At 44.8% G+C, this 25,080-nt stretch overlaps 1 protein-coding gene across 1 annotated transcript in view; it reads left to right on the forward strand.

Moving 5' to 3' along the window:
• The window catches only part of LOC126190738 (UDP-glycosyltransferase UGT5-like), a 193,471-nt gene that overhangs the window by 52,126 nt on the left and 116,265 nt on the right, over positions 1-25,080 (forward strand). The window contains exons 3-4 of the mRNA XM_049931231.1: positions 15,192-15,446; positions 24,521-24,841. Coding sequence (XP_049787188.1) covers positions 15,192-15,446; positions 24,521-24,841 — 576 coding nt within the window. The remainder of the gene's footprint in view (positions 1-15,191; positions 15,447-24,520; positions 24,842-25,080) is intronic.

Raw genomic sequence — 25,080 nt, forward strand, 5'->3', positions numbered from 1 at the left:
TGCCTGAGGCAGGATTTGAACCTGCGACCGTAGCAGTCCCGCGGTTCCGGACTGCAGCGCCAGAACCGCTAGACCACCGCGGCCGGCTTAGAAAACGAATGATTGCACGCTGTTCAAGTAAGGAAAACGTCGCCATTTTAAGTATTTAAAACAGTTCTTATTCTCGCCGCTGGCGGTAAAATTCCATTTGCCGTATGGTGCTGCCATCTCTGGGACATATTGACAATGAACGCGGCCTCATTTTAAAACAATGCGCATGTTTCTATCTTTTTCCAGTCCGGAGAAAAAAAATCGGAGGTCTTAGAACTTGAATGCACCTCGTAGTTCTGTTTCGCAACACCTGCCGGCTGTGTTTTGCTTCACAACGCATAACACACTTGCCTGTCTGCGGCTGGCTCTGTTGCAACTGACTTCCGCTCTGGAGTACTTTTTGACCAAACCCTACAGGACAGAATGGCGCGGTTGTTCTAGAGTTCCCACATTGCTTGCACCCACTGGGGATGCCTTACTCCCTGTATTTTGTGATTTTTGCCCAGTGGGGACACAAGTTCGTCTCTATAGCAAATATTATGTGTTCCCAATTGTTTGTTCCAAATTAATTGCTCGTACTGTTCGTAATTCATTTGTGTGTGTGTGATCGTAATGGAATGAATTTTGCTCTACAGCTCAGATATCGTCCGTCTATCCATGTTCATGTCTCACAGGATTGCTTCGAGTTCAACAACATGTCGCTGTTTGTTTTTACAGTGAACGTCATTGAAATCCCACAAATACCTTTGCAAGACAAAGATGTCAAAAAAGCGAACAGTTTGCTCCATTCCCCACTTCATATGTAACTTTGCTAAGAACTATTAGGTTCGTGTCACCAAATTTGGAAGAAGCCGAAACTATTTAGTTTCGTCAGCAAATTGAGCAGTTACCAGCCGCGCGTGCGCAGTGGCCTGAAGTGCAGATTCGGAACTTGGTTTCGTATCCGAGTGTCGTCATGTTAACGAGTCGTAACGGATGCCAAAATTATTGTCATCTGAACAATTTGTAACAATGAAAGAGCAAACGTTGGTGACTGGTCTTACCAAGACTGGCCTCTAATGAGAATGACAACAAACCTAAACAGGGCACTTATAGCGAACGACGAAAATATTCACTTAACTAACCATTTGCTTGATTTGCCCTGTATTGTTAACGGCTTGCTGTCCATAGAAGACGCAGCTCTAGGTTCAAAGCCTTAGCAATTTCATTAGTTAATTTTAATAATTCTGTACTCCCTTCTGCAGTTTGAATGTGCTCTGCACACTTAATAACGTCCAGGATTTTAGACTACAATATCTTTGCGGCCGGTTGCAGCAGAGAATTGTACTTGTCTATAAAACATAAAGCCAGTACTAATGTACTTTGTCCAGCTGCGGATACCACTGGGTTAGGTACTTTTCTTATCCTAGAATTCCATATCTGAGAAAGCTTTTCAAAAACTTCTGCAATTTCGACAATATGTTCCTTAAACATCGAAATACTTTTGTATTTATGAGACCACCTTGTCTCACACAGCAATGGTATTTTCGGTGCATATTTTTGACGGAAAACTGATTGCCTGAAAAAAATTACCGTCTCTTGCAGTTAGGAACATTATTTAAGTCGGTTACTACAAGATTTAATTTGCAGCAGGCGCAGTGAAAATATAAACCCTTTTTATGTGTTCCTTTTAATATTTTTTTGGACACCGCCATCCTTTGCCGTCATTGTAACACATCCGTCGTAGTCCTGTCCCACGCATCGATTTTTAATGCATTCATCTGCTATCGTTTGGCCATGCATTTTTTCTAACTCTTCAAAATTCATAAATTCTTCCTTAATCTTTTTACCGTTTCATAGTAATATCTAAGACATATTGATAATTGCTCCTTTTCAGATATATCCGCTGATTCATTAGCCAAAATGCTGTAGACACTTGCGGCTTTGACATTACGGACTAATTTTTCTCTCATTAGCACTCCACATGTGTTTAAAAGCTCATCTTATATATTTCGAGACGTATATTGAGCAAATGTCATCACCAAAATCAATTTTTAGTTTAAGCAAATACGCTGTCATCTTTTTATTTTCCTCCCAAAGGCAAATCATGTCTTGCAAAAATTAATTGTATTGACTACAGATTGTCTTGCATTTCTGTCATCTTCAAAAATTTTTACGTGATGTGTTTTCATATCAACCTGTACTTTATTTTTCTTTGCCTTGCCAAAGAGACTGAGAGATAAAGACGACTCTCCGTGCCACTGTCTGTCTGAATGTGCTTTACAGTAATTGAGTATATCCTTTGTGAATGGTCAGACAATTAGAGATCCTCATACACCAGGTTCAAGTTTCGGTGGAAATGTAACGCAAAAAACACAAAACGTTCCTTTCAATCTCTCTGACTAACCAAGCTTGTACATTCCTAGCCAAGTTTGATTAAATTTGCGTTTCAAATAGCGTAGCATCACCAGCAAAATCATAATTTTCTGGAGATACGCAGCCCTGCTTTAACATATCTATTCGCTTTTTGGTAGTCATTACAAAAGATCGTCCATTTTCATGACAGTTATCTCCAGTTTCTAGAATGAATGTAGATACAGATGTACGAGATTCGGAAACTACTTCGCCAATAATATTACCAGAATTAAGGGTACCTGTTCAGATTCTTCTTGTGAGTTCAGCAGTGAGTTACACAAGTTTTTATTACTATTGTGTCTTGGAGGATCAGAGTAACACTGTGTAACAGGCGTTGGATCCATCTTACTAGATTTACTGCCACTTGGATCATGCGCTTTTCTAGTTCTTTTTTTTTTTTGTTTTGTGCTACAAAAATAAAGAAAGAAGCCTACGAATCATGTTTCAATTATAGTCTGGCCAGCGAAACCTGGCTTAATTAATAAATTAATTTTCTAACGATTTTCGTAAAAACCAATAAATTGATACATGTAATATGTGTTGTACAAATTTGTCAGCAACTTTTATGGATCAAATAACGATTTAAATCACGAAATACGCTTGAATAAGTATCAAGATAATCTTTAATCAAGTTATTATTCATAGATAGAAAAAAATATTATGAAAAAAGACAGATGGACAAAAACGAAATTTTATCAAATTTAGCATGAAGAACACATCTACCAACGTATACAGTCTGACATTAAAAAGGGACGTTTGAATTGTATGGTGTTTACGTTCGTAAAAACGCGGGGTTCAGCTTTCTTTCGTTGGTCAGACTATAGAGAAATTGCAAAGTTTTTACGTAGGTAAAATCAGTTCTAGCTGCATAATCGATATGATGACCACAATTTTCATAATATGAAGTACCTTCCTACATAGCCTACACCTACACCTTTTAGGCACAAAATACTAAAATTACTACTAAAAACTGTCCTTCGTTATTCAACGTCACACTCTTTATTATTATTTATCAAACCGTGCGTATCACAACACAATATTAACCTGACATTTTAATTCAGTGTGATATGGGCATTGAATGTTTTTCATCACCTACGTCTGGCTCCTTCAAAACATGCCAAAACATGTCAAATAACTGCCAGCCTCTTGCTAATCCAACCCAATCCCACCGTTTTGAAACTCGCAGTTTAGTACACGGGCGCTCGACCAGATTCGGCAATCTTGCTTGCTTGCTTGCTCGATGACAGTAGGTACATAGGCATGTGAAATCCTTTGTGTGTGTGTGTGGGGGGGGGGGGGGAGCCTGCGGGCAGATGCTCTCCCCGTGCCTTCCCTTCCCCTTGGTACGTCCATGTGCCAGTATTTACGAGGTGCCCCAGGAGGAATGGCCACTTTTCAGGAATATGACGAAAACGATGCTCTATTACGAATGGTTTCTGAGACATAACATATTTAATTTGCGTTGTTATTTATTTTATGTACACACATATAAAAATTTTGCATCACCTCTGTTCCGAGAGTTCCGGAACCTGTACAGAAAATTGGAATAGAGATCAACATAAACGTCATTTCCGCCCTTTTTATTGCTCATGAAAACAACACATTGTATGTTGTACCACCATACAGCGAGACCTTCAGAGTTGGTGGTCCAGGCTGCTGTACACACCGGTACCTCTAATACCCAGTAGCACGTCCTCTTAAATTGGTGCATCCCTGTAGTCGTCGTGGCATCCTAGCCACAATTCATCAAGGCACTGTTAGTCCAGATTGTCCCACTCCTCAACGGCGATTCAGCGTAGATCCCGCAGAGTGGTTGGTGGGTGACGTTGTCCATAAACTGCCCTTTTCATTCTATTCCTGATATGTTCGATAGGGTTCATGTCTGGAGAACATGCTAGCCACTCTAGTCGAGCGATGTCGTTATCCTGAAGGAAGTCACTCACAAGATGTGCACGATGGGAGCGCCTCACCAATATGCTGCCGATATGGTTGCATTATCGGTCGAAGGACGGCATTCACGTAGCGTACAGCCGTTACGGCGCCTTCCATGACCACCAGCGGTGTACGTCGGCCCCACATAATGCCACCCCAAAACGTCAGGGAACCTCCACCTTGCTGCACAGTGTGTCTAAGGCGTTCAGCCTCACAGGGTTGCCTCCAAACACGTCTCCGATGACTGTCTAGTTGAAAGCATACGTGACACTCATCGGTGAAGAGAACGTGATGAGCGGTCCATTCGGCATGTTGTTGGGCCTATCTGTACCGCGCTGCGTGATGTCGTAGTTGCAAAGATGGACCTCGCCATGGACGCCGGGAGTGAAGTTGCGCATCATGCAGCCTATTGCGCACAGTTTGAGTCGTAACACAACGTTCTGCGCCTGCACGAAAAGCATTATGCATCATGGTGGCGTTGCTGTCAGGGTTCGTCCGAGCCAGAATCCACAGGTAGCAGTCATCCACTGCAGTAGTAGCCCTTGGGCGGCCTGAGCGAGGGGATGTCATCGACAATTCCTGCCTCTCTGTATCTCCTCCATGTCCGAACAATATCGTTCACTCCGATACGCCTGGACACTTCCCTTGTTAAGAGCCCTTCCTGGCACAAAATAACAATGCGGACGCGATCGAACCGCGGTATTGACCGTCTAGGCATGGTTGAACTACAGAACTACAGACAACACGAGCCGTGTACCTCCTTCCTAGTGGAATGACTGGAACTGATCGGCTGTCGGATCCCCTCCGTCTAATAGGCGCCGCTCATGCATGATTGTTCATATCTTTGGGCGGGTTTAGTGACATCTCTGAACAGTCACAGGGGCTGTGATCCAATATCCACAGTGAACGTCTGTCTTCAGGAGTTCAGGGAACCGGGGTAATGCAAAACATTTTTCGATGTGTGTATTATTCAGTACATTGTCGGGTTTATACATGCACGTATGTACAATTATCAGCGCACAATACAACATGGGCTTTACGACGTGTCATTTGAAAAATACGTATTTTTAACGCATTCACGTCCAAACGTTATAGTCCACATTATTTTATAGCTGATGTACAGTCTTTACAAGAATTGTTCGAATACCCCACCGTCAAATCCAATGCACTGCATTTGTGCACTCTTTCGGGAACATGTTGTGTCGCTGGTCTGAGTGCCTCTGCACGTTCCCTGAGAGGACCAAGCAGTTCACCTCGTGTATATACACTATGTGATCAAAAGTATCCGGACACCTCCCAAAACATACGTTTTTCGTATTAGGTACATTGTGTTGCCACCTACTGCCAGATACTCCATATGACGTCAGTAGTCATCAGACATCGTGAGAGAGCAGAATGGGGCGCTCCGCGGAACTCACGGACTTGGAACGTGGTCAGGTGATTGAGTGTGTGTCGTACGTCTGTGCGCGAGGTTTTCACACTCCCAAACATCCCTAGGTCCACTGTTTCCGATATCATAGTTAAGTGGATACGTGAAGGGACACGTACAGCACAATACTTACAGGCCGACCTCATCTGTTGACTGACAGAGACCGCCGACGGTAGAAGAGAGTCGTAATGTGTAATAGCCAGACATCTATACAGACCATCACATAGGAATTGTAAACTGCATCAGTATCCACTGCAAGTACTATGACAGATAGGCGGGAGGTGATAAAACTTTGATTTGATGGTCGAGCGTCTGCTCATAATCCACACATCACGCCGGTAAATGCAAATGACACCTCGCTTGCTGTAAGGAGCGTAAACATTGGACGATCGAACAGTGGAAAAACGTTGTGTGGAATGACGAATCACTATGCACAATGTGGCGATCCGATCGCAGAGTGTGGATATGGCAAATGCCCAGTGAACGGCATTTGCCAGCGTGTGTAGCCAGTAAAGTTCGGAGGCGGTGGTATTATGGCGTGGTCGTGTTTTTCATTGAGGGGGCGTGCACCCCTTGTTCTTTTGCGTGGCACTATCACAGCACAGGCCTACACTGATGTTTTAAGCACCTTCTTGCTTCTCACTGTTGAAGAGAAATTCGAGGATGGCGACTGCGTCTTTCAACAGGATCGAGCACCTGTTCATAGTGCATGGCCTGTGGAGGAGTGGTTGTTGTTTTTGTTGTGGTCTTCAGTCCTGAGACTGGTTTGATGCAGCTCTCCATGCTACTCTATCCTGTGCAAGCTTCTTCATCTCCCAGTACCTACTGCAGCCTACATCCTTCTGAATCTGCTTAGTGTATTCATCTCTTGGTCTCCCTCTACGATTGTTACCCTCCACGCTGCCTTGCAGTACTAAATTGATGATCCCTTGATGCCTCAGAACATGTCCTACCAACTGATCCCTTCTTCTAGTCCAGTTGTACCGCAAACTCCTCTTCTCCTCAATTATATTCAATACCTCCTCATTAGTTATGTGATCTACCCATCTAATCTTCAGCATTCTTTTGTAGCACCACATTTCGAAAGCTTCTATTCTCTTCTTGTCCAAACTGTTTATCGTCCATGTTTCACTTCCATACATGGCTACACTCCATACAAATACTTTCAGAAACGACTTCCTGACACTTAAATCTATACTCGATGTTAACAAATTTCTCTTCTTCAGAAACGCTTTCCTTGCCATTGCCAGTCTACATTTTATGTCCTCTCTACTTCGACCATCATCAGTTATTTTGCTCCCCAAATAGCAAAACTCCTTTACTACTTTAAGTGTCTCATTTCCTAATGTAATTCCCTCAGCATCACCTGATTTAATTCGACTACATTCCATTATCCTCGTTTTGCTTTTGTTGATGTTCATCTTATACCCTCCTTTCAAGACACTGTCCATTTAGTTCAACTGCTCTTCCTAGTCCTTTGCTGTCTCTGACAGAATTACAATGTCATCGGCGAACCTCAAAGTTTTTTTTTCTTATCCATGGATTTTAATTCCTACTCCGAACTTTTCTTTTGTTTCCTTTACTGCTTGCTCAATATACAGATTGAATAGCATCGGGGAGAGGCTACAACCCTGTCTCATTCCCTTCCCAACCACTGCTTCCCTTTCATGTCAATCGACTCTTGTAACTGCCATCTGCTTTCTGTACAAATTGTAAATAGCCTTTCGCTCCCTGTATTTTACCCCTGCCACCTTCAGAATTTGAAAGAGAGTATTCCAGTCAACGTTGTCAAAATCTTTCTCTAAGTCTACAAATGCTAGAAACGTAGGTTTGCCTTTCCTTAATCTTTGTTCTAAGATAAGTCGTAGGGTCAGTATTGCCTCACGTGTTCCAACATTTCTACGGAATCCAAGGTGATCTTCCCCGAGGTCGGCTTCTACCAGTTTTTCCATTCGTCTGTAAAGAATTAGCGTTAGTATTTTGCAGCTGTGACTTGTTAAACTGATAGTTACACGACAGTAACATCCCTGTATGGACTGACCTGCACAGAGTCCTTACCTGAATCCTATAGAACACCTTTGGGATGTTTTGGAACGCCGCCTTCGTGCCAGGCCTCACCGCACGACATCGATACCTCTCCTCTGTGCATCACTCCCGGAAGAATGGGCTGCCATTCTGCAAAAATCCTTCCAGCACGTGATTGAACGTGTGTCTGCGAGAGTGGAAGCTGTTATTAAGGCCAAGGGCGGACAAACACCATATTTAATTCCAGCATTGCCGATGGAGGACGCCACGAACTTGTAAGTGATTTTCTATCGGGTGTCCGTATACTTTTGATCACATAGTGTACCTTAGACTTCGTCCACGGAACACGGATACAGTTGTAGGCTGCCCATGTAACGGCATACAGGGGCAAAAAAAGTTTGATTTTCAATATTTTGTGTAACTAGTGATCGAATTTAAAACTATAAAATGTTGACATAATGAGTCGTCATGGGTTATGATCGTATGTGAATGGTTCAACATAGCAATCAAGTGCGAGTATTGGAGTATTACGTCAAGTGCGAGTGTTAGAGTATTACGTCTGGACTATATTCATCCCTTATTTAAAAATGACAGCACCTACTGACTTCCGACGTACTTTACGCATAATTTCAAACTTTTACGAAACATTTTCTCTCTGGCACCACCCACAAAACAGCGAAAGGAAAAGTTTATCGCTTGCTACATTTTTCGCTTTTCGTGCAGTGGAACTGCCGCATCGGGCGTGACGTTTTAATTTGTTTCTTTTTTACTACGAACTCTGTTCGCAATACTTCTGGCACACAGTACCCAAATATAGCACTGAATATACCTATGAAATAAAGATTCCGGAGATATGGGGTCACAAACATTGAGATACTTGAAAAACTAACTTTTGTTTGAAAAAGACCGCAAATTATCCTGAATATAGTGTTCCAGTGTTTGATAATGAGAGCACTTACAGACTTAAGACAGTCCTGAAACATAATTTCAAACCTTTTCAAAACTTTTCTCGCTTACGTGCGTAACGTCAAATATTTAACAGAACTTGGAAGCTGTTTATACATGGGAGTTCGTTTCTTTGAAGAGGGGTTTACTCGTGATCAGTAAATCGACAAGTCCGTAGGCTCTGAACAGAGGACCGGAAAAACAAGGCACCACACACACACAACTGAGCCGGCCATTTCTAAAGGCCCTCGTAAACGATCAAACAGTTTGTAAAACTTCGCTGTGTTTGCCAAGTATTTGAGCGTGAACATTGCTGTTTGAGGTGTTGGAGATGAATTTTGGGTGACGGAAAATTTGACAAGGTGCAGACGTTGTTTGTGTTAATGTTCCGCCGCATAAGTTTAGTGAAAAACAGTTTTATTACAATTTATCTCAATGCATCGCGAGTTTCCACAACTATGGAAACTGCAATTAAGGATGAAAACAAAACAGCCCTGGTAATTAACAAAATGGGAGAGGTTTTACGTCGTTCTTAGCCATATATTACACAGGAGGAGGTTAAGAAGAAAATCAATCTTCTATGCACAACATACAACCGGGAGGCCAATTAAATTAAAAAAAAAAAAAAATCAAAGCTCTCCGGTTCCTCAGCGCGCGATCTAGGGTATATGTTCCCATGTTGTGTACCTTAATGAAGTGCCATTAAAGGGCTAAGAAGAAGAGAATAAATTTTCACGTATTTTTGTCTTCTTTTTCAACGGCAGGAAGAAGTCACTCTAAACAAGTTTTTAAAAGTTTCATTGTGCACTCTTAGAAAGTTGATGTAATCATCATGTTCCAAGTGTAACACTTCCTTTAACAGATTTTCTTGCATATACTTCTCTCTAATCTCAAACCATTCCTGGACCAGCGTTCTTCCTCTTCTTTTTCTTTAAACACAGTGCCAGACTCAGTGCTACGAATATTTTATCTGCGTTTGTAGCTTTGCCCTCTAGTGCCAGAAGAACAGCATACATGAACAGAGTCTACTCAAAAGTCACGTTAAGTTGACAATCTTTGTTGGTGCGTGTACATCCTTGTTTGAAAAATTCGAGGCAACGTAAAAGCGAATTTGACGAACAAGTTTGATAGTTTAGTAAGCCTTGCGCAGCTCAGCGGGCGAGAACCTCGCCTGCTCGAACGAAAGGGGTGCAAGTTATTTTGCACAAGTTCTACATGGACAGCTCTTTCTTTCTAGCTTTTTAGTTCATACTAAAGTCACCATTGCTAGGTAAGAATGAATGGGAAATTTAAATTCATATTTCCTATTTTTAGATCAGAAGCTTGAGGTAGTTTTAAAAGAGTTAGCACCAACTTAAAAGATACACCATGAAACCGTGAATATTATGAAACAAGGTTATTGTGGAATTGGTCCAAGGCAGCTCTTTCTGAAGCAAATAGGTTTAATGAGTTAATTAAACTATTGGCTTTATTAGACACTACACTGAAAAAAATCATCTTTTTTTACAATAAATCGCTAAGTTCTATGAAAAAAATAAGTAAAAAATTGGCTTGGTTTGTAGCTTAATCATCTTCTGTGTCTGGGTAACCTCGATAGCAGCGCATCCGTCGAAATTTTCTGAAAAAGTAGTCTACACCATAGTTGCGTTTCACACACTTTAACTGCACTTGGATGCTGTGTAAACCCCTGTTTACAGCCAATTCGATTCTCATGTCCTTTAATTACGGTAAAGATAAAGGAGTAGCCACATACTAAACTCAGTTAATGACCCATAATATTGTTCGAATGCTGTAACCTAATCATACCTTAATCAATCAGAATTGTTCACATGTGGCGAATAAATCATTAACACAGTCATTGTACAAGTCACTCATTACATTGTCCTTCCAAGCAGACAATCGTATCAGAATGATAAAGTATCGGTTTTGAAAACAATGTCGTTCATGACCTACCTCCATTCTTGATAACTATTTTTGAAGTATAACATCGTCCATGATAATAATTACATATCCAGAAACCAATTAATCAATTAAAATAGTCACTAAAATATTTAATAATCTCCCAGAAGCGAAATTTAGGTAAAACGTGGTACATTTTCTGACTTTTAATCTGTACCAAATTGACTGCCATACATTTCCCCATATGCACACACACCGATGTAGGTCCATTCAGAACTCATCGCTGACGGAACTCCAGCTGAAGTAACATGGATTCCAGTTTGCTACTTACATAACTATTATTGTTTGCCAGTTTTTCGCAATTTACAATTAAAGATTTACATTTCTGAGTAACTGAACAGAAAACACATATTCTTTTAAAGATGAACTTTTCAGATACGGTAATAATTTCTGTAGAGTTACACTGGCTAGTTTGCCTAAATATGGGACTCTATTTTGGTAACGCTGTTTTACCCACCGATGTTAATTGCTTCCAAATTAATTGAGCCCATGTGCTACTAAGGTATCTTCGGTACTGGTTACTTGAATACTTTATGTATTTATACAGCTTCTTGGCTTACTTTAGCACGAAGTTATTAACCGTGTATACACTCCTGGAAATGGAAAAAAGAACACATTGACACCGGTGTGTCAGACCCACCATACTTGCTCCGGACACTGCGAGAGGGCTGTACAAGCAATGATCACACGCACGGTACAGCGGACACACCAGGAACCGCGGTGTTGGCCGTCGAATGGCGCTAGCTGCGCAGCATTTGTGCACCGCCGCCGTCAGTGTCAGCCAGTTTGCCGTGGCATACGTAGTTCCATCGCAGTCTTTAACACTGGTAGCATGCCGCGACAGCGTGGACGTGAACCGTATGTGCAGTTGACGGACTTTGAGCGAGGGCGTATAGTGGGCATGCGGGAGGCCGGGTGGACGTACCGCCGAATTGCTCAACACGTGGGGCATGAAGTCTCCACAGTACATCGATGTTGTCGCCAGTGGTCGGCGGAAGGTGCACGTGCCCGTCGACCTGGGACCGGACCGCAGCGACGCACGGATGCACGCCAAGACCGTAGGATCCTACGCAGTGCCGTAGGGGACCGCACCGCCACTTCCCAGCAAATTAGGGACACTGTTGCTCCTGGGGTATCGGCGAGGACCATTCGCAACCGTCTCCATGAAGCTGGGCTACGGTCCAGCACACCGTTAGGCCGTCTTCCGCTCACGCCCCAACATCGTGCAGCCCGCCTCCAGTGGTGTCGCGACAGGCGTGAATGGAGGGACGAATGGAGACGTGTCGTCTTCAGCGATGAGAGTCGCTTCTGCCTTGGTGCCAATGATGGTCGTATGCGTGTTTGGCGCCGTGCAGGTGAGCGCCACAATCAGGACTGCATACGACCGAGGCACACAGGGCCAACACCCGGCATCATGGTGTGGGGAGCGATCTCCTACACTGGCCGTACACCACTGGTGATCGTCGAGGGGACACTGAATAGTGCACGGTACATCCAAACCGTCATCGAACCCATCGTTCTACCATTCCTAGACCGGAAAGGGAACTTGCTGTTCCAACAGGACAATGCACGTCCGCATGTATCCCGTGCCACCCAACGTGCTCTAGAAGGTGTAAGTCAACTACCCTGGCCAGCAAGATCTCCGGATCTGTCCCCCATTGAGCATGTTTGGGACTGGATGAAGCGTCGTCTCACGGGGTCTGCACGTCCAGCACGAACGCTGGTCCAACTGAGGCGCCAGGTGGAAATGGCATGGCAAGCCGTTCCACAGGACTACATCCAGCATCTCTACGATCGTCTCCATGGGAGAATAGTAGCCTGCAGTGCTGCGAAAGGTGGATATACACTGTACTAGTGCCGACATTGTGCATGCTCTGTTGCCTGTGTCTATGTGCCTGTGGTTCTGTCACTGTGATCATGTGATGTATCTGACCCCAGGAATGTGTCAATAAAGTTTCCCCTTCCTGGGACGATGAATTCACGGTGTTCTTATTTCAATTTCCAGGAGTGTATGTTTACATACGAACAATAATGACAAAACTTGAAATTAGTGATATTTTGTAATTAATATGATTTTTAGGCAAACCAACTAGCTCGATACATTTCTGGTAATCAAAACAACGGAACTGGTAAGAAATTGAATAGTGTCAATATTTCATATTTCTAGGTGCTGGGCACATGTTATACACTGATGAGTGAAAACATGACCACATGCTTAGTAGATTGTTTGTCTGTCATTGGAACGAAGTCCATCACTGATTCTGCGTATTAGGGATCCGACAGTTTGTTGATAGGTTTGTGGAGGTTTATGGTATTAGATGCGTACGCACAGGTTATGTAATTCCCTTAAATAACGGGCCGCTGATTTGCGTTCGCGATTATGACACCCAATAGCGACCCAGATCGATTCCATAGGATTTACATCAGGCAAATTTTGTCGCCGAGACATCAACGTGAGTTCACTATAATGCTTCTCAATCCACTGTAGAACGGTTCTGGCTCCGAGGCACGGACAATTACACTGCTGAGAGATGACATCGCTGTTGGGGAAGACATTAAGCACGAAGGGATGCAGGTGGTTCGCAGTTGTCTGCGTGTCTTTGTTTACAACCACAGATCCCACACAAGTGCAGGAGAATGTCTCCCATCGCATAATGCTGCTCCCACCAGCCTGCGACCGTGACGCGCTGCGCGTTTCACCTCGATGACGGTGTTCATGGAAACGGCCATCGACCTTGTGTAGCATAAGTGTGATTCACCCGAAGCGCCAAGTTTCCATTGCTCGACGGTCGAATCAAGATGGTCCTGTGCCCACTGCAGTCGTAACTGATGATGATGTTGGGTCAATATGTGAACACGTGGGGGTGGTCTGCTGCGGAACGCTATGTGCAACAATGTAGAATGAACGGTGTGATCCGAAACATTTTTGCGAGCAGCAGCACTGTGCTTTTTCGGCACAGATGCCACGGATCACCATCTATCCTACTTTACAGAGCAGATAAGCCTCTGAACGCCACGTTCTATGAAGAGTGGTGGACGTTCAACTATTTAGCGCCTAGTGGTAGTTTAACTGTCCTTCTGCCTCTTTGCGTAGATGCTAACGACAGTAGCGCGTGATCATTCGACCAGCGTAGCCGTTTTCGGGATACTCGTTCACAGGCTCTGCGTAATAATAAACTGCTCTTTGTGAAAGTCGCTTATCTCAACGGATTTCCCCACCTGCAGCCCATATCTCAGCCAGGGTTATCCCCCATCCGTGTTTGCTCCGCTTACATACTGGGTGATCAACAAGTCAGTATAAATTTGAAAACTTAATAACCACAGAATAATGTATATAGAGAAATAAAAATTGACACATATGCTTGTAATGACATGTGGTTTTATTAGAACCAAAAACAAACAAAGTATTGCTAGACGCGTGAAAGATCTCTTGCGCGCATCGTTTGGTGATGATCGTGTGCTCCGCCGCGACTTTCGTCATGCTTGGCCTCCGAGGTCCCCAGACCTCAGTCCGTGCGATTATTGGCTTTGGGGTTACCTGAAGTCGCAAGTGTATCGTGATCGACCGACATCTCTAGGGATGCTGAAAGACAACATCCTACGCCAATGCCTCACCATAACTCCGGGCCTGCTTTACAGTGCTGCTCACAACATTATTCCTCGACTACAGCTATTGTTGAGGAATGATGGTGGACATATTGAGCATTTCCTGTAAAGAACATCATCTTTGCTTTGTCTTACTTTGTTATGCTAATTACTGCTATTCTGATCAGATGAAACGTCATCTGTCGGACATTTTTCGAACTTTTGTATTTTTTTGGTTCTAATAAAACCCCATGTCATTCCAAGCATGTGTGTCAATTTGTACCTCTCTATCTACATTATTCCGCGATTTATTCAGTTTTCAAATTTATACTGACTTTTTGATCACCCAGTAGTTTTGTTACCGCGTCACGTGCCCGCAACACCACCAGGCGACATCCAACGCCGCGGTGGGCAGTGGTCATAATGTTTTAGACTTGTCAGTGTATAATATCGAATATATCACAGAATTTGCGGAAAAAAGTAATAATTTTTGGGGAAGAGAAACATCAGAGACGGAAAGAATCCACCTCCTGTGTCACAGTTTACTTTAGCTCTTGACCCTGCTATCCAGTTTTCACCTGATGCACAACACAACAGAGTGCTGACCTCATCGTCAAGTACAGACTCGGGTCTAGCCGGCCGGTGTGGCCGTGCGTTTCTAAGCGCGTCAGTTTGGAACCGCGTGACCGCTACGGTCGCAGGTTCGACCCTGCCTCGGGCATGGATGTGTGTGATGTCCTTAGGTTAGTTAGGTTTAAGTAGTTCTAAGTTCTAGGGGACTGATGACCTCAGTCGTTAAGTCCCATAGTGCTCAGAGCCATTTTTGAAGACTCGGGTCTGTTGAGCGTTTATTCAGCCCCTGTCACTAACAAAACCTCATTTTCTCGCCCAGGAATCACCGGACATGATCCCTGCGCTGCGGTCCATAGTGCGGGGCTACGCCTCCAGCTGGCTGGGCAACGTGGAAGGCTGCAGGGAGGCGCTGTCGCAGCCCCAGACGCGGCAGCTGGTGCGTTCTGGCGACCGCTACGACCTGGTCATCACCGACATCCACTTCACAGACTGCACGGCTGCCTTCGCTCACCACCTGGGCGCGCCGCTAATCAACGTCGCCACCAGCTTCCCCTTCTCCTGGACACACGACAGGGTGAGTCATTTCAGATTTACACACCGATGAGTCAAAGCATTAGGACCACCTGTGTAATAATAAGTTGGTCCAGTATACAAACACAATACAGCAGCGATTCTGCTTGGTATGGATTCTGCACGTCCTTGACAGGTTTCCAGAAGTTTGTGTCACCAGGTGTCTACACACAAGTCAAGCAGTTCCCACAAATTACGCGATGGTGGTTTTGTGGACACTCAGTTGGCTCCCGATATGTGTTCCAATGGGTACAGACCAGACACGTGTACTGCGCAAGACATCAGTATGAGTTCACTATAATGTTCCTCATACCACTGTAGCATGATTCTGACCTTGTAACACGGGCAGTTATCCTACACCATTGTAGTGGGGACTTCAAGCAAGAAGCGATGCACGTGGCCCGCAATAATGTTCATACAGTTCACTGCTGTCATGATGCTATCGATTACCACCACCAGATCCCACGAAAGGCCAACTCAATGTACCCCATAGCATGATTCTACCCTCATCGGCCAGCACCTGTGGAGTGGTTGATGCTTCGTGCAGCTATTCACCTGGATGACGGCGTGTAAATACCCAACCATCAACCTGTTCTAACAAGAAATGCGATTTATTCGACAGGTGACACGTTGCTATTGTTCCACAGAGAAAAATCAGTGATACTGTGCTCACTGAAATCGTAACTGACGATGTTATGGGGTCAATAGAGGGACACACAGGGGTTGTGCGATGTGGAGCTCCGTGTTCAACAATAGCCTCAGAACGGTATGCCCCGAAACACTTGTGTCTTCGCCAGCACTGTGTTCTGTCGCCAGATGTGTCACAGATCGCGGAGTGGCCGTGAGGTTCTAGGCGCCACAGTCTGGAACCGAGCGACCGATACGGTCGCATGTTCGAATCCTGACTCGGGCATGGATGTGTGTGATGTCCTTAGGTTGTTTAGGTTTAATTAGTTCTAAGTTCTAGGCGACTGATGACCTTAGAAGTTAAGTCGCATAGTGCTCAGAGCCATTTGAACCATTTGAACAGATCGCTGCCTACTCTAGGTTACACAGTGTGGGATCCTCCGTCCTCTACGTTTTGTGATGGGGCATGGACGTCCAATACCATACAGTCTACGCGTCTTTTCACCATCCTTTAACTACTTTCTATAGGTGCTCACGACAGTAGTACGCAAACAGCCTTTTCAGATATTTTCGTTTCCAGCCGCAGCAATGTGCCCTTTGTCAAAATTACTTGCATCAGTGGATTTCCACATTTGCCTCCCGTATCTTCGCTATAATGACTGCCCATTCGTCTGTCTTCCGCATAAATTCCTTCCTTACTGTGCCACGTGTCCGCAACACCACCTGAGGCATTCAGCCCTGCGTAGGACAGGGGTCACAATGTTTTGGCTTGTCAGTGTATTTCCCTTCAGTTTTCTGGCTGTCATGGTGAGTAAACTACGTACGCCTTAGGAAAAAATTCTAGTACTTTTTAACCTTTCAGAGCTTCATCTGAGACCGTCACTTAGCAAATGGTCAATATATCAAATCTGAATACACATCAACACTAAAATTTGTGTAGAATTGTAGCACCCCCTAAAAGTAGCCCAAATGAATTGAAAATTGGATTATGTAAAGGAACCAAAATGTACAGTTGGTCGTCTAACTCAACCAGTACACTTGGTGACAAATATATAAATGTGGCAGAAAGAGAACGCTCTGTTATTATAAGGTAGTTTCCTTGCAAATGGCAACTATACAAATTCAACGCATGGCGAAACAGTGTAAAGCAACTGCTAAGGGGAAAATACATGACGACACAGTTAGCAACAATTTACATTGAGTTATTAACCCTTTGAGTACCAGTAAGCCAGTACTTTATTCTACATCTACATCTACATGGATACTCTGCAGATCACATATAAGTGCCTGGCAGATGGTTCATTGAACCACCTTCACAATTCTCTATTATTCCACTCTCGTATAGTGCGCCGAAAGAACGAACACCTATATCTTTCCGTACGAGCTCTATTATTATTGAACTACTAGTGCCTTTGGCATCAAACCACTGATAGTGTTGAAAGAGAGAAACATCTAGTGGTACACTGAGGTACTTCTACGAATTTATGCATTGTGGCTACCATTTATGGTTATCAAAACAACAGCCCCTCCCCAGCCCCTGCTAGTTGATTATAGGAGACTGTGACGTGCGGTTCTTTTTGTAATGACCATATTGAGGAGATCATTGACAGTAAAAGTAAGTATATCTCGCCCGCCCGCTTAGCCGTACGGTATAACGCGCTGCTTCCCGAGCGGGAAGGCGTGCCGGTCCCCGGCATGAATCCACCAGGCGGATTAATACTGAGGTCCGGTGTGCCGGCCAGCCTGTGGATTGTTTCTAAGGCAGTTGTCCATCTACCTCCGTGAATGCGGGCTGGTTCTCCTCAGTTACACTGTCAGCGATTGCTGCACAAGCACTGTCTCCACGTACGCGTACACCACAATTACTCTACCACGCAAACATTGGGGTTACACTTGTCTGGAATGAGACGTTTCCGGGGGGGGGGGGGGGGGAGTCCTCTGGGGTCCGAACTGCACAATAACCCTGGGGGTCGGTGTGGGGCGGCGGTGGGGCGGGTGGACAACTGTGGCCTGTTGTGGGGTTGTGAACCACTGGGGGCTGTGGCAGGGGAAAGCCTTTCCGTCGTTTCTAGGTCCCCAGTTCAATACTCCATACACAATACACAAGTATATCTTGAGCTTTTATAATGTAATTTATGTTGGTAATATTGCTTGGAGTGGCTTCAAATGAAATCACTGTAGTAGTATGTAGTTTTAATACAAAATGTAGTAAATTTTACGACCATTTTTGCTTGTTATGTAGAACTACAATTTCTTTTAAGCATTTTGAGATGTGGGATTTTCTTTAGTAAAAATTTGAATTTGCTTGAAGATGTATCACATAAAGTAGTGACTGATTGAAAACTGTATGTCCTATTGGTTCCAAAGTGAAACCACCTCCTAAAAATTCTTGGTCGTTTACATTTTGGCAATTTCTTATTGTATTCGTTTCTTATTATTAAAAAAAAAAAAGATTACTTCTATGGAAAATTTTAAAACCTTGTCTTTTCATATTGTTGAGACTCAAAGGGACAATAGAAGTTTTACAGTATTTCACTGGGGTATGAAGATTGTGCATGGTAACATATGTTGATTAACGAAAACATTATGACCACGTCCCACCGCGATCTTGGATGCCGCCCGGTGGGGTCGCGGGTATGTGACGCAGTAACAAAAGTACATAAGCAGAGCAGTCACAAACGGGGGATCATCCTACTGAAGGTACGGGCTGCAAATGGGGAAATCCATTGAGATAAGCGACTTTCACAAAGGTCAGATTATTATTATACAGAGCCTGTGAAAGAGTACCTCGAGAATGGCGAATCTGGTCGAATGATCACGTGCTTCTGTCGTGAGCATTTGCAAAAAGATGTAGAAAGACACTGAAACTACCACTAGACGTTAAATGGTTGGACATCCACGACTCTTCACAGAACGTGGTGTTCATAGTCTTGTCTGCTCTGTAAAGTGGGGTGGTTGGTGATCTGTGGCACCAGCACAACGCTGGTGCCCGCACAAGTGTTTCAGAGCACACCGTTCATCGTAAGTTGTTGGATATGGAGCTTCTCAGCATCCCACCCTATGTGTTCACATGTTGGTCCAACAACGTCGTCAGTAACGATTGCAGTGGGCACAGGACCATCTGGATTCGACTGCCGATCAATGGAAACATGTCGGCTTTTTGGGTGAATCACATTTTTGTTACTCTAGGTCTATGGCCTCATCGAGGTGAACGGTGACTCGAAACGTGCAATGCGCCACAGACGCAGGCTGGTAGGAGCAGTATTATACTATGGGAGACTTTCTCCTGCGCTTACATGGGATCTTTGGTAGTAATTGAAGACACACTGACAACTGAGAACCACTTGCATCCTTTCATGCTTGATGTCTTCCCTGAAAGTGATGTCATCTATCAGCAGTGTAATTGTCCATGTCTCGGAGCCAGAATCGTGGTACAGTGGTTTGAGGACCATTATAGCGAACTCACGTTGTCTCAGTGACCAAATTCGCCTGATGTAAATCTTATGGAACTCATCCTAAATTACACGATCTGTGCGTAGACATCTAATGCCACAATCTCCTCAAACATACCAGCAATCTGTTGGATCCCTGGTTCACGGAATCAGTAATGTACTTCACTCCAAGGACAGACAAATAGCCGGCCGGAGTGGCCGTGCGGTTCTAGACGCTACAATCTGGAACCGTGTGACCGCTACGGTCGCAGGTTCGAATCCTGCCTCGGGCATGGATGTGTGTGATGTCCTTAGGTTAGTTAGGTTTAAGTAGTACTAAGTTCTAGGGGACTGATGACCACAGCAGTTAAGTCCCATAGTGCTCAGAGCCATTTGAACCATTTTGAACAGACAAATACGTTAATGGTTAGGTGGTCATAATGTTTTGGCTGATTAATGCAGTTCAACGTTCACTTGCACTGATCTGTATTCAAACATCGGTATAGTCGAAAATCCAGTGTATGTTTAACACCACTTGAATAATGTCCAGTTTGGTTCTCCTTGGTGGCATCTGCAGATGAGTCCTGAGATGCTCGCAGAGACACTGACCTGATACACCTTGACAATTGCCCAGCTACTGTCTTGAGGTACTTTCCGCTCTGTGCCACCTTATATTCAAGTTTGCTGGATGACTGTCCATTTATGAAGTATTTGTTTAATGTAAGGCGGTTGCATAGCATACTCCTTGTCAGGTGCGCTGTATGTGGAGTGTAAACTTAACTATGTTGGGCCTGATGCTCTTCTTTATACGCTGTGACCCATATACACTCCTGGAAATGGAAAAAAGAACACATTGACACCGGTGTGTCAGACCCACCATACTTGCTCCGGACACTGCGAGAGGGCTGTACAAGCAATGATCACACGCACGGCACAGCGGACACACCAGGAACCGCGGTGTTGGCCGTCGAATGGCGCTAGCTGCGCAGCATTTGTACACCGCAGCCGTCCGTGTCAGCCAGTTTGCCGTGGCATACGGAGCTCCATCGCAGTCTTTAACACTGGTAGCATGCCGCGACAGCGTGGACGTGAACCGTATGTGCAGTTGACGGACTTTGAGCGAGGGCGTATAGTGGGCATGCGGGAGGCCGGGTGGACGTACCGCCGAATTGCTCAACACGTGGGGCGTGAGGTCTCCACAGTACATCGATGTTGTCGCCAGTGGTCGGCGGAAGGTGCACGTGCCCGTCGACCTGGGACCGGACCGCAGCGACGCACGGATGCACGCCAAGACCGTAGGATCCTACGCAGTGCCGTAGGGGACCGCACCGCCACTTCCCAGCAAATTAGGGACACTGTTGCTCCTGGGGTATCGGCGAGGACCATTCGCAACCGTCTCCATGAAGCTGGGCTACGGTCCCGCACACCATTAGGCCGTCTTCCGCTCACGCCCCAACATCGTGCAGCCCGCCTCCAGTGGTGTCGCGACAGGCGTGAATGGAGGGACGAATGGAGACGTGTCGTCTTCAGCGATGAGAGTCGCTTCTGCCTTGGTGCCAATGATGGTCGTATGCATGTTTGGCGCCGTGCAGGTGAGCGCCACAATCAGGACTGCATACGACCGAGGCACACAGGACCAACACCCGGCATCATGGTGTGGGGAGCGATCTCCTACACTGGCCGTACACCACTGGTGATCGTCGAGGGGACACTGAATAGTGCACGGTACATCCAAACCGTCATCGAACCCATCGTTCTACCATTCCTAGACCGGCAAGGGAACTTGCTGTTCCAACAGGACAATGCACGTCCACATGTATCCCGTGCCACCCAACGTGCTCTAGAAGGTGTAAGTCAACTACCCTGGCCAGCAAGATCTCCGGATCAGTCCCCCATTGAGCATGTTTGGGACTGGATGAAGCGTCGTCTCACGCGGTCTGCACGTCCAGCACGAACGCTGGTCCAACTGAGGCGCCAGGTGGAAATGGCATGGCAAGCCGTTCCACAGGACTACATCCAGCATCTCTACGATCGTCTCCATGGGAGAATAGCAGCCTGCATTGCTGCGAAAGGTGGATATACACTGTATTAGTGCCGACATTGTGCATGCTCTGTTGCCTGTGTCTATGTGCCTGTGGTTCTGTCAGTGTGATCATGTGATGTATCTGACCCGAGGAATGTGTCAATAAAGTTTCCCCTTCCTGGGACAATGAATTCACGGTGTTCTTATTTCAATTTCCAGGAGTGTATTATGGAGGACACAGCGGCTAGGAAGGTCAATGCTACACCAAGATAATTGAACAAAATCAGATGAAGTGGCAACATGAAAAGCCAATGCCAGTAGACATGATCAATGGCAAAGTCTTGCGAATGGTTTGAATGCAACAGAATGACTGATCTCTGGATAATGGGCTCATCAAAAGTATATTGGATATTTTATATGCTTGTATTACACAGTTTTCATAAGAATCTTATGGAGAGAAATGTATTGGACCAAGAAGTGGAACCATAGAATGGGACACCTGCCATCTGGGTCAGATGATCATGATGAATTGTACAACTGCACTCTCATAGTTGGTTCAGTGCTGCGAAACTGTAGCAGCTGTGATGATGCATGTTTTGACCTGATCAATAGAAGGGGTTCATGTCCAGAAATTGTCTGTACTATATGGCCACAGAATGAGATGACTGCTATCGTGTCCAGATTGTTGTGGTGAACTCCACAGCTTCTCATTCAGTTTTGGCCGTTTGCTGGAGCACTGGAATTTTGATCTGATAGGCGGAAGAGAGCCAGGCAGAGAAACGACCGCTCCATGTAATCATAATATGGGGTGGATGTCTTCTTATTCACATCTCCATGACGAACTGTACAGCTCCACCCACAGTTTTGGTTGGGTGTGGAACCCATCTAGTTCAACAGTTTGCACTGTCTGCTGTGAATTTCATTGCCTTATTCGAAGACTGACGATTACATCAGCTTCCCTGGGCTGCATACTCACATCACATTCTAGCTCTGCAACGTGTTTCTCACAGTCTCCTACCGTCCATGGTTTATGCTTGATTGACTTGCTGGTAAACTGCATGGAGGGAGATTTCCCAGAAACGTAGCCAGGTTTTCCTTGATTCTTTGGTATGATGTTAAGAGACTGATTGGGCTCTCATCCTCCGTTGAGTCTTAAAGTCAGAGATCATGTAAACTTGTGCAATCCTGATGGCTGATCTGTTGCCCTGTTTTTAACCTCCAAGTGAGGTGGTGTAATTGTAAAAATACTTGACTTGTATATCTGAGGAGTACACCGCTGATAGGAGAATGCTTTTTTTTGCACTCCAGATCACCTGACCTATCACACATTGAGTGAGATGGGCGCTCCTTGGATCCAAGTCAGACCTATGTCTATTAGCTGTGCTCACGGATTTGGGATTAGGAAGTAAGGCTACAGCTTTAAACGTCTTGTGAAGTCCATCGCGAGACCTGTGGTTGTCCTCATAAGTTCGACGCCCTGTGCAGAAGGTGTGAAGTATTCAGCATTGTAATTGACAGATGCACTGATTTATTCTACAAGATCACAGTGCAGCATTTGAAATAGCTCATAAGCTGTCCATGACAAGTCAAATTTCTTTAGTGTCCAAAACAGGACAAGATCGTTTAACTAGAATGTCGAAGGTTTCAAAACCAGATTACTATATGCAGTAGCAGAGTCCTTCACTGAACTAATGCTGTACGTATCCAAGTCTACAGGTAACAGCAGGTTTCCTCGAGGTGAAGCTACTGGCTGCTTGATGGTCTGAAGTGTTCTTGGATGGCTGAAGCCAGTCCCTATTAGAGATCAGAAATGAAGCAGTTATGAGTCCAATGTTGAGGAATGCAAGAAATCAAGATGCCACTTTTACGTCAATGTTATCCTGGCTTTCTTACTTCCTCCTTTAGTCCCCTGAGTATGACGAGTCTGGCAATGATGGCACTATGGTCACTTTCTGTTCTTCGACTTGTTCCCCTTATTAAAATGTGCAGGAGTGTAGGATTGGATTGGATTGTTCGGGGAAGGAGACCAGACAGCGAGGTCATCGGTCTCATCGGATTAGGAAAGGAATGGGAAGTAAGTCGGCCGTGCCCTTTCAAAGGAACCATCCCGGCATTTGCCTGAAGTGATTTAGGGAAATCACGGAAAACCTAAATCAGGATGGCCGGACGCGGGATTGAACCGTCGTCCTCCCGAATGCGAGTCCAGTGTGCTAGCCACTGCGCCACCTCGCTCGGTGCAGGAGTGTAAAGCCATCATCCAGCACAGAAGTTAAGTGCACGATCTTGCTGTGATTGTTAGCACTGACAGGGCGGAAATCACTAAGTCTCTGGATAAGATGGCCTCTAATGAAGCTGTCTTTTGTAAGACTTTGAAGATTGTAAGTCCAAAATTATGTGATGCTATATATACCGTTGAAAATTTGCTCCATAAGAGTGAGAGTGATGTATGGAAGAAGTTCAATGCTGTATTCCAGACTTCAGATGGAAAATATAAAAAAGTTGTCCAGTGCAAACAGTAAGGTTGTATTCTTGTTTAATAAATTTACAGCACACTTTGAAAAATTTTTTACTCACACACACAAGTTGTCATAGTCCATTTGTACCTGTAAATAGACTCTAGTCATAAGTTTTTATTTAAATGGGCAGTGGTGGATATTGTTGAGCATCCAACCATAAAAAGACGGTGAGTTTGAAGATGATGCCGTAGAGTCCAATGAAAAGTAAAAAGCAAATTTAACGAACCCATTTCTGATCTCTAGTCCCTATACACTAGCCATACGCTGTAGTTTAGGGCACCACTCATCATGTTGCAAGTGGTTTTTAGCATCAGTCACACTGTATGTCAGCAGCTGTGCAGTCTCAATACTGAAGTCTCAGTTGCCATCACGCTGAGATACAAGAAGGTGTCTAATTCAGTTGCTCCTGAGTGTATTTTGCTTGTGAAATATGGAAACTGTGATGTGAACTACTGTGAGAAATGTTTTTTTGCCAGAACAGGTGGGGAACCCAGACCACCCAGCGTACACGGAGTTGTTCAATTCAGACGCCATTGCACCATTCACATTCTGGCAGCGTCTGAAGCACTCACTGGCATATGTTTACACACGTCTGGGCTACCGCTGGTTGTCGGACAGGCAGGTGGACGCCTTGGTGCATGGCGTCTTCGGTCCAGGAGTGCCGCCTACGCACCAGATTGTGCGCAACGCCAGCCTTGTGCTGCTCAACACCCACTGGAGCATCGACCAAGTCATCCCCAGGGTGCCCGCCCTCATAGAAGTTGCTGGTCTACATGTTGGAGAGCCCAAACCTCTGCCACAGGTGGGTAACATGGTGTGGCATTCACTTCTGGGGGATGAGCTCCTTTTCTGATCAGAATTATTTGCTTCAAGTTACTCTTGATGGGCCAGTGTATGGGCAACTGAAAGAACGCAGGTCATCCAGTTCAGTACCATTAGCATATTCCAACTTGTATTAACCTGTTATACCACCAGAGAATAATGTGGAGGGTAGATAATTCTAAAGTGTGCATACTGATGGGAAAAAAAATATAAGAACCA

This window comes from Schistocerca cancellata, chromosome 6 (assembly GCF_023864275.1).
Source record: "Schistocerca cancellata isolate TAMUIC-IGC-003103 chromosome 6, iqSchCanc2.1, whole genome shotgun sequence".
Taxonomy (NCBI): domain Eukaryota; kingdom Metazoa; phylum Arthropoda; class Insecta; order Orthoptera; family Acrididae; genus Schistocerca; species Schistocerca cancellata.